General features: G+C 36.0%; 1 protein-coding gene across 1 annotated transcript; it reads left to right on the top strand.

The window, feature by feature from the left end:
• Positions 1 to 120: 120 nt before the first annotated feature.
• Positions 121 to 7,589, top strand: LOC100367842 (large ribosomal subunit protein mL53-like). The gene is made up of 3 exons (XM_002738378.3): positions 121 to 280; positions 5,023 to 5,135; positions 6,910 to 7,589. Exons 1-3 carry the CDS (start codon positions 183 to 185, stop codon positions 7,026 to 7,028), a joined length of 330 nt encoding a protein of 109 aa, XP_002738424.1. The 5' UTR covers positions 121 to 182; the 3' UTR covers positions 7,029 to 7,589.
• Positions 7,590 to 16,572: the final 8,983 nt, after the last annotated feature.

The raw sequence follows: 16,572 nt of genomic DNA, 5'->3' as shown, positions 1-16,572 counted from the left end.
TGTTATAGTATATTAAAAATACACTCGCACGTTAAGTTTTATACATGCAATCAAAATAGCGACGACAATACATAACTGGAATTTACATTTGTAACGGGAGAAATGACATATACCAGAACAGCGTAAAGACACGCTCCCTCCAGCTGATCGGTCTTGCTCCTCTTCACCAATATTGAAACATCATGCCACGAGTTGCTGTAATTCGGGGAGTGACATTAAAAGTCGTCTCAGCAATAAACGTACAGTTCTGTCCATTCGAAGAAAGGGTTAGAGGAACAAGGTTTGTGATTATTGTCGTGTGATTGATAAAACATCGGTAAGACCCCCCCCCCCTCCTAACCTACAACCACAGGGAGCCCAGGAACTATAATTTCTTACACAAGATACCAAGATGTTTTATTTCATCTGAACAGTAAAAAGTGTTAAGATATAAAAAAGTTTAAAAAGAAAATAGTCAGAAGCTCATTAGCTCACTCTATTTTAATAGAAACATTGTTATACATTTGTATAAATATTCTCCAATTTGTCTACCCATGTTGTGTTCAGTTGTACTCATTTGGTAAATAGATTTCTGCTTTTTTTTATTTTTTTTACTTTTTGGAAATTCAACACTTGTATCTGTTTCAGTGTTTGCTATTTTCATTGTAGAAGTTTGACCTCCAGATTCCAATATATGTTATTTTACAGCAAGTCCCAGAAGTATTGGGGCAGCCAATTTGCAAACTCGCTAGCGAATTGGCTAACTGCTTGGGTTTTGACTAAACGGTTGGCTTTCGAATCTCGCTGGCGCCGTCTTGTGGTCACGCCCACTTAAGACGAATCTATGCAACAGTAGGGGACGATCCTCATACTTTATGAGCTAATCAGCGATGGTCTTTACAGTTGGATGGCGATTTCGCTTTGAAATATACCAGGGAAGGTCTTCTATGCTCTTCGTGACCACACAAAAACGACGAATGAGGTCGATTTTTTCAGCGGTTGGCTTAATGTTACCCCAACGGATCGTTCGAGTGTGAAAGATTGTTATTTTATCCTTGATTTATAGGAAACTGTTTCTCAACTTGTCTATTTAGTGTCAAGCAGTGTTCAAGAAGGTTAACCTCATGTAATAAATATCGATAGATTAATTGCATTTATAATATTATCACGCCAGCTGACTGTGGCCATTTTCGGACTCAAATCATTCAGGGGAATCCAGACATGTACCAGCCTGAGGATGCGTAAAAACATTCTATGTCCCCGAATACAATATAGACTCGCCAAGAGTGGACGCGATCACAAACCGGCACCAGCGAGATTCGAAAGCCAACGGTTTATGTAAATGGTCAACCCTTGAACAAATGGACTCATCTTTTGGAATGTGAGTGTACTGCAATTCAGTAGGTTATTTACTAACAGGTAAATTACGAAGTGCCAAACTCAAATTTCGGGGTGGGGTGGGAGTTGAACAAGGTCAAAGCAAAAACTACATTATAATGACTTGCTGGAATGTATATGATCAAATGTTTCTTTGCTGCGCGAAACAGTCTCCATTAAGCTTCATTATGAAAACTGCAAAGGAACGGTCATGAAAGTGTTCTATGTTCTTCGTGTAGTCAAATTTTATTAGTGGTTGGCTTAATGTTACCATGTTACCCCAATGGATTATAAAAAAAATGGAGAAAGCAGACTTTTTTGTAAATTATTCGTACTTGGCTACCAATTTGGTAAATGTTACAGTCGTTCTGAGAATTATTCGGACAGTCAGTTAGCAAAATGACTTGCAACTTTGCAAAACACTTTGGTCTTTGCCCAATCTAGACTTGTCGGCGCCACTTGAGTGACGACGCATGGTTTGGGGTTGTCGGCTTGGTGAATTGCAAGTATTATCTAGCGTGCGTTTACAGCAACCATTCTTTATTTTTTATAATTATATTGTAATTTGGGTGTTGCTTAAATTTTTCGAAAAATGTCAACCCCTCGCTCAGTTTAGTCAGTTGTATCTGTTACAAAAATGGACTAGACATAATAACGGTCGTTATACCCCGTCATTTTCAAACTTCAGTTGAAAAGGGGATTCGCTCAAGGGAAGGCACTTTTGAATTGACAGAGTAACCCTGACATACTCTCCCACCTTGGTATAAAATCTAAATTTGATACATAATGCACCAGTAATGTAAAAACAACTTTTCGTTTGGCCCAAAACTGTCGCGAAACTTCAGCGCGTCCCGCTAGGAAACTTTACTTTGAACCTTTCCGCCAACACTCAGGAGTCGTTTTGTAAATTGCGCTATGTCAGGTGGACTCAGATGGTTATAACCATTTAAAATACACTTTGAATGCATATACAACATATAACCTGTTAATATATGGTAACCAACGTGTGTCGTTTTGAAAACAGCGTTTTACCCGCATCTTGCAAGATAATGAAATGATTCCAATCGTGGGCATGCCAATACAACGGCGCCATCAAGTCTAGATTGGAAAAGACTTAAGTGTTTTGCAAAGTTCCAAGATATATTGCTAACTGATTGTCCGAATAATTCTCAGAACGGCTGTAACTACTTTTACATTATCACGTCTCGCATAATACAGCAAATCACCTTTGAAATGGGGAATCCCAGACATGTGCCAGGCTACGTAAAAGCATTATACGTCCCCTACTGCAATATGGACTCACCTGGAGTGGACGCGTCCACAAGTCGAGGTCAGCAAGCTTCAAAAACTAACTGTTCAGTCAAATTCCAAGCAGTTAGCCAATTTGCTGGCAAGTTTTTAAAATTGGCTGCCCCAATACTTCTAGAACTTGCTGGAATAATGTGAGTGATAAATTTTAAATCTGTATCAAAAGAATTCATTGAAAAATGTGGAACATTTTCTCTAATCATTTTTTCACTCATGATAAATTGAAATCATTTTGTTCATAAAATGCCCGTTTTTGTGTTCTGGAAGTTTTTTTATAGCCGAAACCAATATTTTCACAAGAATTTCTTTAATATGTGCCAGTAATGGGTATTTGTCAAGTTCTGATCGAGTGAAATTTTCTTTACCTCTGTGGTAACCAAGTCTTCGCCTAACCACTACTGTAATGATCTACACAGGAAAACGCTAATATACATTTTGTACATGTTAAACTCAGGTTTGCAGTTCCAAGGTTTATTTGTGGAACTGCATAACTACAGCTTGGCAAGCATTGTCGCCATTACAAACTTAAACCAGGTCATGTGACCACTAACAAAAGAACATCAAGCATACTAAATATAGATACCAAGTTATCACAACCTCTGATAATTTTTTACATGAAAACATTTAATATGTAATTAGTCAACTGGTGTTTTATCCCATTTCATGTTGTCCATATTATCAACACCCCATATTGAATAGATGTAGATATATCTTGCCGTCTGTTTCTTTGGGTAACGCTGTTTGTAGGTCAAACCAAAGACACTAGTGTCTTTGGTCAAACATACTCCTGGCAGGTTTATTTGCTAGAAAAGTTCTATCCTCATTGAATTTACCAGTATCGTTTACTTGTAAAACTACACCAAGATAATAGTATATATTGACACAATTAAATGTCGAGTTTGGTAATACAGGGATTGAAATAGAATTTTTTCCCTGCATGCATAGTGTGCATGTTGAATTTGAAATTTACCTGCACAAACTTGTTGTGAAATGCACTACTTTTAAAGCTTAAATAAAATTTATGGGTTCACGATTGATGCGATCACGAAAAAATTGTTTTTTTTTTTTTTTTAGTTGTTTCACAATGTTGGTTGAACTTAATTTAGGCTTAGTGAATATAATGAGAAAATGTTGTTTCTACATGCACAGCGTGCACATTATATTTTGAGTTTACTTGCACTAGCTAATAATCTATGTGCATAGTGCAGTGTGCACCAGGGTATTTCAACCCCTGTAATAACATTGATGTCTTGTTTACATATACCCCGGTACCCCTTAGATTTACCTCAAGCTTCCATTTATGGCAGTATTCCTGTAATTAGTTTATTGAAATCAAGATGGTGTTTCAGAAGCCAGTAGCAAATCATCTGCATATAATAATGAACTAATTTTAGTATTATTTAACAATATAAGATCAAAATTACTACTTTCTAATGTATTGTGCAAGTCATTTAGATATAGATTAAATAGCATTGAGCTGATCACACAACCCTGTCTTTGTTGTATTAAATATTAATTGTTTAATTTTGTTTTCAAAGTGTATTGATGATTTTGTATACATTTCTATTTCTGTTTTGCAAATCGGATTTAAAATGGCCGACTGGTGGCCATTTTGTTTTAATGAATGTGGTTCTAGTGCCATATCTGATACTCCAGTTTTATATTTTATATACAGATGTATTGGTTTGATGATCCCATTAAAAATGGCCAATAAATGCTGTTCAGAGCAATTATACTTTCTCATCAGACAACAAAATCAATGACAATGAATTCAATTATTCATAAATCGGCTTCTAAAATTAGCAAATCTAGAAAATATTGAACTTGATACAAATGAATTTCAAAGAAAATTGGAACAAAGCTACAGCTTGATTCATGGTTCTATTTAAATCAGAAAATAACAAGTGGAGATTGTATAACCAAATTAAATCAACATTTAATTTTGAACCATACCTAGAACTAGTTATAGAACAGCAGCCTATGCATTGCCCATTGATACTTTGTATACTATGTCACAACCAGGGTGTTGGCACTGAAACACATTCTTACATTGTAAAGAAAATACCAGGGCACTGGTAAAATTATTTCAAGAAATTACAGTTTACAATGACACTGCACTGTTGGTTGTTTCATTGCCAATAGTTAGGAAAGTTCATTCATAAAATTACACTATAATTGAACTACTGTTGTATAAAAAAAATTACAAAGAAAAACTAATTTTTAGTACAATGTTTGTTATACATTGATGTTTTGTGAGTTTCTTGAATACCTGCGAGTCATATGTCATATGTAGCCCTACCTCGATGATACCATTTTCATCAATAAGTGATGGGCTTACTGTTTTTTTTTGCATTTCAGGCAATTTCTAAGTTACATGGGAAATGAGAATATGAGAGCTACAAACCCCAAATGCAAGATGACAACAACAATTAAAAATGATCGTTCTGATCCAATTATTGATGTCACTTTTAGTAAGTAAAAAGATTTACCGAACTGTACATTGAACAATCAAGCCCATATCTTAGTTTTTACAAATTTTAAGAGAGTTGTTCCAATAAGGATTGGCTTATAAAAGTCCTTTATTGGAACAGAACTTGTTCTACATTCACCAAAAAAACAATGTTTCTAGGCACACAACAAACTCCAAAAAAAAATTGTCTGATGTGAACTACCTGCATCCTTGAAAATAAAAACTTATCACCCTTACGTTTCAGAGCGAAGAAAACGTTGAGACCAAAAGCAACAGTTTTTCGCCCAATTTTCTATGAATTTTTGATAATATCATTAATTGGGTCTAGCGGTTAGTTAGATTATTTGTTAGAGATATCCGGGTAACCACAATTTGGGTTGTAAATCACTTCAGCGATAAAAAATCTGCGATTACAGCCAAGGGGTTGAGGGACTGCATTTTTAAAAACATTGTGTATACAGTATATATTACAAGTTATTGTCATTGCACCATGCAAGATATTGTAGTTATCCATTCAGAAATTGTCATAGTGTCGTGATAAATATGGTACCATCACATGATTAGGGATCCAAGCTTTTATCATTGTGATTTTCTACATCTTCCGCCTTTCTTTGCACATGACTTTCAGAATTTTGATTGGTCAATTAGTTTGGCAGCCATACTGGATTGAAATTAAACAGGAAGTGGCTATTTGACAACTTTCTGAGGGTCTAGGCGATCATATTTTTTTATGGCATGGCATGTGTAACAGATATCAGCAATAAAGATTTTAGCGGTCATATGACTTCTTCCGGCATGTGGAAAATCGGGGAAAAAACTCTTGAAAATCTTCTTCTTTAGGACCACCAAATACATTGATTCCAAAAATGGTTTTCAGCATCTATGTGAAGCACATCTAATTTTGAATATTTGTTATGGCTGGTCACATGGTTTGACCGCCATTTTGGATTCTTCTTAATAGAAAGTTTTATATTTATGCCACAGTTATGTGACTATATTCACATTTGGTACGTTGCATCTCTATATTGAACTCTTTCGAACAGCTGAAAAGAATTCAGATCACATGGTCTGGTCATTTTTGACAAAAGTGACCAAAATTGTGGCCACTTGTTTCTCATGAATGCTTCAACCAATCAACTTGATATTTGTATATAACATGTATATGGCCATAGCTTCTTACGAGGGAAATAATATAATTTTGATCAGTCATATGGTTTGGTTGCCATCTTGGATTTCTGGCAAAAATGCCAACATGTTGAGGCATTTTTTCCTTATTAATGCTTCAACTGATCAAATCGAAATGTTGCATGTATCTTAGTATGCCAAGGCTGGGAAAAATGGTTTCACATATTGGTTTCACCATTTTGGAATTTCAGCAGAAATTCCTAAAATGTATAGTGTTTGCTTAAATTTAACAACTTTTACAATAACTGCATGCAATGATGGCTTACGGATGGCACTGCACAGCAGATAACTACCTGTCACTAGACATCAAATGCATACCATCTACACAGACCTAATCAGGTCCTACAATAACTCACTTGTACCTCATTGATGTTGCTTGTGGTTTTCATTTGTTTTATATTCTCATACTGTGCAACCACACACAGACCAATGACCTTTATCATGAATATCACCACATTTTAATGTTAAATATCAGTTTGATATACTTCATGCTAAACGTCACTACTGTATGCATGTGATATTATATCTGATTATACTACATATTGCTAGTAGTGCAAGGAATATATTGTGTGTTTTCTTTCTACTCACAGGTGATGGTAGTCAACTGGTTTTTAAAAGCAAGAATCTCACTAACTCAGAAATACTGAACAGATTTTCCAAACATATCAAAGAAAAATTTCCAGAAGATTACAAAGAAGCTCTTCTTTGATGAACTTTTTCATACTGTGACAAAGGAAACACTGTCATTATTGATGTGCAGTGCTACATTCATAGGAGCCTATAGTCACAGTTCTTGTCTCGCACGTTTTTTACCTTTTGTATATTCAACAGAACAAACAGTTATTGTTCTATTTGAAGCGAATATTTAACCCTTATCTGGTCAAGGGTTCATGGAAGCATGCATAAACACAGAATTGCATTCATTCTATACTGGATTATTAAACTTATTTTTATCATTTGTACTGTGACTACCATACATAATTCTTGTTGCCACCCACAAACACTGAAACTTATTGTAACCATTGTTCAATATTGTTTGCAGACATTTTTTTAAAATTTACACAAGTACTATCAACACATACGAGTTGTTATTGTTGATTTATCGTAAAGCTTTTTCTTAAGGTTAGACCAGCGTTTTTGAAGCCCTTGGTGCTCAGATTTTGACAGGTGAGGAGGAGAGAAAATCAAAAAAAAATTGTCTGATTTGTGATTCTCAAATAAAATGGGAATGACAAAGGAAGAAATAAAAATAATTATTTATTTGAAAAAATGTATTTCTTGTCTTTATTCCAAAAAAATACAAAACAGACCCGACTACAAAAATGATCAAAACAAAAGCAGATACTGAAGGGCTAGAAAAATAGACTATTATTCTGTCCTTGTTATTCTGTTGTATTATTCGTTTGAAAAACTGTTTTACGAGTTGAACTTTTATCGGTACTTTTAAGGGCCACCAAATCCTCCAAACGTGAATGCTGGATATTTGACATGCACGATGAGTTATTGATACACAAGATTTTTTTTTTTTAATTCTTGGCAAGACGATTTATTTATTTTTTGTTTGCATGCATCACTGTGTCCATTATTCTTGCACTGTCTTGGCACTTTTACATACTATGCATATAAATAGTACCACACTGTACTGTCAACATTTGAATAGTTTCTTATGGAGAACACAATGATTATGATGGCAAATGTAGGTGGTCCTTGAATCGTCAATATCAGTGCATGATGGGAATTCCCATCCAGTCATTCCTCCAAGGTTTTTGACTCCCATGTGCGAAGCACAAAATGGGAGTCTTTGCAGTTAGTGTGTGTGTGTGTGTGTGTGTGTGTGTGTGTATGTGTGTGTATGTGTGTGTATGTGTCAGACTGTTCCACTGCTATCTCAAGAACCATACATCGGTTTTTGATGAAACTTGGTGCATAGATGCTCTGGGCCAATGCGCAGATTTGATTAGGTTTTGGTAAAAATCCATGCTTGTTAATTACCTAATTTGCATGATAATTAGCTAACTTTTAGCTGTTCCATGACTGTTCCACTGATATCTAAACAACCACTCATTGGATTTTGATGAAACTTGGTACATAGATGCTCTGAACTAATGCTAGGTTTTGATTAGTTTTTGGTAATAATCCGTGGATACTAATTACCTAATTTGCATAATGATTAGTCAATTTTCGGTTTTTCCACTGATATCTCAAGTACTAATCATCACATTTCAATGGTACATAGATGTCATATGACACTGCACAGACCTGATAGTTTTTATGGTAATATCTGTACATATAATTACCTAATTTGCATAATTAATTAATTTTCAGCTTTTGATATAAGTAGTGAGCATTACATTTCAATGAAACTTGGTACTTACATACTCAAGGACTATGCAGAGATTGATTGTTTCGGATAAATATTTGTGCATATTAATCACCTAATTTGCATAATTAGTTAATTTTCAGCTTTTCCACGGGTATCTCAAGTATTAATCATCGCATTTCAATGAAACTTGGTACATAGACCCTTTAGGACTATGCAGAGACCTGATTAATTTCAGGGTAAATAATTGTGCATATTAATTACCTAATTTGCATAATTAATTTTCATCTTTACTACTGATATCTAAAGTACTAATCATCACATTTCAATGAATCTAGAATTATGCAAAGACCCAATTTGTTTTCGGTAAATATTTGTGCATATTAATCACCTAATTTGCATAATTAACCAATTTCCAACTTTCACACTGATATCTCGGATACTAATTATCACATATCAATGAATGTTTGTACATGGAAGCTGTAGGACAATAGACAGACCTGGATAATTGTGGGTTAAAATCTGTACATATTAATTACCTAATTTGCATAATTAACCAATTTTAAGCTTTCACACTGATATCTAAAGTACTAATTATTCCATTTCAATGGTACAAAGATGCTCTAGAACAATGTACAAACCTAATTAGTTTGGGGTAAAAATCAGTTCATATTAATTCCCTAATTAGCATAATAATTCATATTTTTTTGGTTCTAATCACATTTCAATTAAACTTGGTACATAGATTATTTGTTACATTGCGCAGACCTCATTAGTTTTACACTCAAATCTGTTCATAATAATTTTCTGATTTGCATAATTAGTTTTCAGCTAAGTAATTTAAAATTATATTTAATGTGTCTCCAATACTCTCAGCACATGGGAGTTCTTTCTAAGCTTTCTTTGATTTCTATCAGTGGATCTATGCAATACTGTCTAAAAAAGCTGGCCGTACAATAACTACAACAGTTTTTGACTCCTGTGTGCGAAGCACACAATGGGAGTCTTTGCAGTTACCCTGTCTGTCTGTCTGTCTGTTTGTCTGTATGTATGTATGTGTGTGTCTGTGTCTGTCTGTGCGTGTGTGTCTGTCCGTTCCACTGATATCTCAAGAACCGTATGTTGGTTTTTAATGAAACTTTGTGTATAGATGATCTGGGCCAATGCGCAGATTTCATTGAGTTTTGATTGAAATCCATGCATATTAATTACCTGATTTGCATGATACTTAGCTAATGTTTAGCTGTTACTTGACTGTTCCAATGATATCTAAAGAGCCATTCATTAGATTCTGATGAAACTTGGTACATAGATGCTCTGGACTAATGCACAGATGTGACTAGTTTTGGGTAAAAATACATGCATATAATTACCTAATCATCACATTTCAATGAAATTTGCATAGATACATATGATGATGTAGAGACAAATAATAATTACCTAATTTGCATAATTAATCAATTTTCAGCTTTTGATATTTCAAGTACTATTACATGATTATTTTTCAATGAAACTTGGTACATAGATGCTCGAGAACAAACCAAAGACCTGATCAAGTTTAAGTAAAATGTGTGCATATTAATCAACTAATTTGCATAATTAGTTAGTTTTTGGCTTTTACTCTGGTATTGCAAGTACTAATTATTCCATTTCAATGAATCTTGGTACATAGATGATCTAGGATAATGCACAGATCTGATTTGTTTTGGGTTAAAATCAGTGCATATTAATTAACTAATTTGCACAATTAGCCAATTTTCTGCTTTTACGCTGATATCACATGTACTAATTATTCCATTTCAATGAAACTTGGTACATTGATCAAAAAACAATTCACAGGCCCACTCAGTTTTGAATTAAAATCAGATCATATTAATTACCTAATTTGCGTAATAAATCATAATTTTTGGTTTTAAACAAATTTGAAACTTTGTACATAGATGGTCTGTGACAGTACTTGGTATATCTAGGTACATATGTACTCTAACACAATGTGATGATCAAATTAGTTTTAGGTTTATATACATCTATAATAATTACCTAATTTGCATAATAATTTACTTTTCAGCTTTCAACTAATTTAGTTAGTATTAATCATCACATTATAATGAAAATTTGCACTCTGAAACAATATACAGACCTATGCATAATAATTTCTTAATTTGTATAATAATTCATTTGGTTCATTGTGGTAATCCACAGACATGTTGATAAACTTGCATATTGATTATGTATTATTAGCTCGTTCCTGATATCTAAAAATGAAAAATCAAATGTATTTTCTGTATGTATTATAAATTTTGATAATGTGAATCACATTTTTTTCATGTTATGCATCTCAAATAGCAGACAAAAATTAGTTGCCAAGCTTTTCGTTTGAGAGACAAATTCTAATTAATTTTAATGTGTCTCAAATATTCTCAGCACACAGGAGTTCTTTCTAAGCTTTTTTGGATTACCGTATTTCTGTCAAACTTTGATATTACATTAACCAGTTTGGGATCTTGACCAAGTTAGATTTTGTTATGTGTTTTATGCATGTTTTTCAAGATATTGGTTAACTTCAATTGTCTTATTCTTGAGATCACATTAAAATCTGATATCTGATCATCGGCGAATGTGGACCAATCTTACCAATCACTAGGAAATGTCAAAAACATTCAATTTCAAGGATATGAGATAAACTCAATGAGCTTACCTTCTGAGTTGAGCCTTGGTTTGAAAAATTAGCACAGGTGCTGATAAACTTGGTCACATATGGAGCACTGTGTCTCCTATCTCCAGTTCTATTTTCTATGGTGAGCAAGCTAGCTAGAAATTAGAGCCATCTGAAATAGTACCTTTTAGGAGTTTCTGAATTCATGATGTCAAAGACCAGAATGCTTCCCATCCACCACAGATAAAATCATATTTTTCTTCTGATCATAATTTTGCTGGAAAGTAGTTATCTCGAAAGTTTGATATTACTACACTTTGAGCAGTAGTTGTTAATAATAAACCATTGATAATTTTATACCATCTTTACCATTTTGTGAAGGCTGTTTTATGTTGAACACCATACAGGTCATTGACCTGGTCACCTACTAGTTTAGAATACAGAGAAAATTATGAGCGACAAATGGATTTCAAGTCACAGCATCGATTGGCTGCTCAAACTGGTTCCAACTGAGTCTGTTACACTGCACATATAGAACAACTACTACTGTATTACTGAAAATAAACCAGAAGGTGGTTTCCTTGAACTATATGACATGTTGTTTCTAACTGGCAGGCCACATGCCATAAAACAATTAAAGAATTTGCCAATCGTCAGGTGCCTTTTTTCACAGCCCTCGTTTCTTGAAAGCCAATTTAATGCAGAACGTTATAGATCAGTGCACCACTTTCGTTTTGCCAAAGCAGGATGTGTTATTAAGAGCTGTATCCATGGGAAGAGGACGTTCACTGAACAAGAACATACTAACCTGAGATCTTGTGATTGGATGGGAACAAGTTTGTGAACCACTTCTACCAAAGTACCGAGGCAGCAGTCAACCATTATGTTCGCCAGAATTAGGGATACCAGGCACATGAGAGCCAGTACAATGTTCTAAATATGGTAACTTGAAGGCAGCCTGACATGTAGGTGTGAGTAGGCCCTCACCGGCCGTACGGCATCAGACCTCACTAACGGCCGACAAAATAATGTATGTCTCGTTTGCAAGATCAATACTGCGAATTTGCAAAGATTACGTCATTTTGCAATGAGTTCAATGAAAATTGTTGGTACCAACAAAAAATCGTCGGGGGGAAGTGAAAAACTACACTACACTGTCAGGTGTTGGGTTTGGAGCACCGCGGAGGGTGCAACTCACGTGACCTCGTCAGACTAACCTGAAGGCTGCTAGATATGAACCACAGTCATCACCATCACGGAGTCTGGGTGACCAGCATCAACAATCTGGTTGATCTTATTAACCACAGGCATGGACATGACCATGAATGTGGATGTGCCCCCTGCATCGGGTGATGATACATCATCTAAAAAATTTCGGGAGGCGTTGATACACCAATATGGGTAGTTCCCTGCACCTCACTTTCTGTTGCAGCACGTCCCTTGGCATTCCTTTGCAATTGGTCAATTATCACTAGCCGAGCAAGGATACAAGATCAAGTTTGCCAGAGAGCTGCCCTTGACTAAATTACCAGTTTCAGTGGTTCTGCTTAAAAATCCTGTAAGGATAGGTGTTAATACTTCAGGAAGTGAAAGACTTGTTGGTGAATGGCACGGTCATAGTGGTGTCTGACATCCTTTGTGTGATGTTTTTGATGATGAGATATGCCAGATCATAGACTTAAACCAGCTGTATAAGTACATACAGATTCCTGTGTACATCAAAAGAATTACGTACAGTAGCTTCACTTGATCTGAAGGATGCATATCAGCACGTACCAATTCACCCCCAAAAGCAGTTGATACCTCCGCTTCTCAAGGAATAATATATGGTTCAATGGTTGCCCCTTTGGGATAAATGTAGAACCACACATTCTCACAATAATACTGGCCAGTTAGATAAACGTGTATCCATATCAAGATAACTAGTTGATAATAGATCAGCTGGAGAAGGTGATTTTTAGCACCTGTTCACCAAACAATCAAGATTTAACATTTTTTGGTTTCAGTCCTAAGAAGTTGTTTTAATCCCTTCCCAGAAATTAGTGTTTGTGGGATGGACATGCCCATGCCTAGTCAAGCCAGGGCAAGAGCTGTGTTTCAAGATTAGAGAACTGACTGGAACTACGCTCCAGCCCATCCACATGGCCCAGAAAGTGGATGAGCTTTGTGGAAATGACTTCATCCATGCAAGGCATTGTGTCTCAAGCGGCTCTCACATTATGCCCAATTAAGTTGTTAGTACTCCAAGCCAGAGATGCAGATTCCTGCTGTGGTCACAATTAACATGAAACCTGCAGAGTGTGACTGCGTACGAGTGGGTGGGACCAACATAAGATGGTAGACAGCAATGCTCCTCAGAAACATATTGGAGATGTTGTACTAGCTTGCCTTCTGGAAATTGTGCAGAACAATAAAGTAATTCCATTGCGACATGTAAACTATGGTGGCTTCCAGCTGGTGGAGACAATATTTCTGTGGTACAATGAGAAGGAAATAGAGCTAGAAGCCTGTCATCTGTTTGGGAGTGAGAAAAAGTGCAGCTGACTCGTTGTACAGCAGATGTGCACACTCTACCAGATCACACTCGCAGATGCGTATACTCTAGCAGTTCAAACTTATTGCTCTATGGGGAATGACACTGATCGAATTTTTTGCCTCAGCCAGAAGTTTCACACTCAAGCAGTATTTGTCACGCCGATTCTTTCTAATATGGTAGGAAACGCTCATTCCACCATAGGCGAATGTGGACGTTTATGCGTTTCCACAATTCCCGTTGTACTGGAATGAGTACTGTCGCGCTATTCGTTACTCCTAATCCAAAACCACATGAGACTTTCTCCGATAATTGACATCTAAGAGAGCATTTTTGGTATTTTCTACTAAAATCAGCAATGCGCAGCCATTTTACATTTGTTCCCATGTCGTAGATGGAGCAAGATTGCTGCCCTACTGTTTTTCAAAGGCAGGATTTGATGCGACTCCCATCATTATCCCCCCAGTTTCGTGGTAGAGAGGACCATGAGTAATTACTGCTTTGTGCAGTCAGAGCCCTGGTTGTGTGCAAATAGAAGAGGCACTAAACAGATGTTTATCTGTTTGTGGCCAACGCTCATGACTGTCATTATTATTCCCCAGCTTACCCTAGTTACTCTCAGTTGAAGTGTTAGAAATCTGTTTCTAATTTTTATTACATTACTGTAACTGGGAAAGTCAACAAGTCTAGGTCAACAAGTGAATTTCATTTCTTTCATGGCTTTTCGGGGTTAGCAAGTTTAGTTAAATATGGGGGGTTGCGCCCATTCCCATATTTACTTTGGGGTTTCAGAACAGCCACTTTAAAATGTACATAGTGAGGTCTTATTTTTAGTACCCCACCTGTCTCCAATCAGTACAATCTCCCGTAAATTCATCAGTGGTGAATACATAGAACTTAGTGGGTGCTGGGCCCCTCAGGTGATGTATAATTTAAACTGATAGGCATTACCAACCAATAGAAGAAAGCCCCCCTCCAGGGTAATGAATTTTGGATTATGAGTTCCACACACTGACCTCTTTCAACAAGGACAGCCAAGAAATAGCCAAGAAGTGTCGACCTAAATAAGTTTATTGCTGATACCTGTACACCATTCAAATTGTAAAATAGACTACCCCTATTAGCCAATATTGAAGACAATTGTTTTGAACAATTTTGTCGATTTCTGCATACCAATAATTTACATGGCTTTGTGTGCGCCCTAGGACGATACTAAGTTGGAAATCAACGCCCAAAGAGCCGTGGTGTTGTAATTGTTGCCAATAAGCTTGTTGAAAGAACGACTACTACAAGATATCTGTGCCAAGTATAAGAAAAGGTTTAACTCTACATTAGATTTATTTTCAACTCGCTTGGTAAATGACATAACCGTACGTTCTTCAAGGGGACACATGCACCGACCCATTAACTTGTTGATTAAAGCCATGTTAGGTGTTGTATCAAATATGTTCACACTAACTGTGATCTAAACCATACAAATGCTGCTAATGTTTTTAGGAACCATCATGTTTATCTAAGTAACATTCACTCTTTAAAACAATAACATCTTTTGTAAAGAACAAACAATGGTAGTGGTGCTCTTCTTGTTCCATGGCTGTCATGAATTCTTTCACTTTAGAATTCTGTTGTTATACAGCAAATGACAAGATTTAAATTCACATACCATACTATATACTGCAGCTAAAACACCAGCCAATTTACAATAATCATGTTACAAATTAGATAAATCATGATTACATGATGTTAACAGCATACGCCCACTCGCTTCAACTCTATATATTTGGCGCGAAGGTATTTAAAAAAAACAGTTTTTTGGCTGTTGTCATGGAAATGATGGGCCAAAATTTCAGATTTTCAGATTCTACAATCTAACTAGAGTGAAGGTGCGACTTGCCTGCCAAGTTTGAACCAAATCGGCCCAGCCACAAAATCACAGAAGAGTTAAAAAGCCATTCCTGGTGAACAGTTACCCCAACTTTGGGGTAAAATTTCTCGGTAATGAAAAAAAGATCAAATAGTAACTATGTGCCCACACTCAAGGTGAGTAAAATGGACTATGGCTGAGGTGTTGTATCCTATCCTATGGCAACGGTGGAACAAAATGTTTTTCCAGATTTTTCCTAATAACTAAGGTGATGGTGTGACCTACCTGCCAAGTTTGAGCGAAATCGCCCAAGCCAAAAAAATCACAGAAGAATTAATACGTGAAAACACTGGAAATCACACACAGACACACAACTGATTTTAAGGGCAATCCTAGCGGAGCGGATCGCCAACAAAAGTGATTATAAGGGCAATCCTAGCGGAGCGGATCGCCAACAAAAGTGATTATAAGGGCAATCTTAGCGGAGCGGATCGCCAACAAAAGTGATTATAAGGGCAATCCTAGAGGAGCGGATCGCCAACAAACACATAAAATTGATTTTAAGGGCTATCCTAGTGGAGCGGATCGCCAATAAAACGTAGCTTTAAGTTTGTACATATAAGTTTGCAGTTGCGGCACACCATTTAAAACTCATTGCTAAAAAGGTGATTGCAATACACGTACCAACATCAAAATGTAAAGTATGACTTATGGTGCACTCATATTGATTATATACATGGTTCAAAATGTCAATACTTTGGCATGGGTCAGATCTATACATATTTTGAATATTTGAATCAGATGTAGCACAAATAATTGATGTACCTGCATATACATGCTACGGGTAAATAAATCAGAAACTACCAACCTTTGAAGAGAA

Source organism: Saccoglossus kowalevskii, chromosome 14 (assembly GCF_978046115.1).
Source record: "Saccoglossus kowalevskii chromosome 14, keSacKowa6.1, whole genome shotgun sequence".
In the NCBI taxonomy this organism is placed as follows: Eukaryota; Metazoa; Hemichordata; class Enteropneusta; family Harrimaniidae; genus Saccoglossus; species Saccoglossus kowalevskii.
This window is presented reverse-complemented; position numbering and strand designations above follow the sequence as displayed.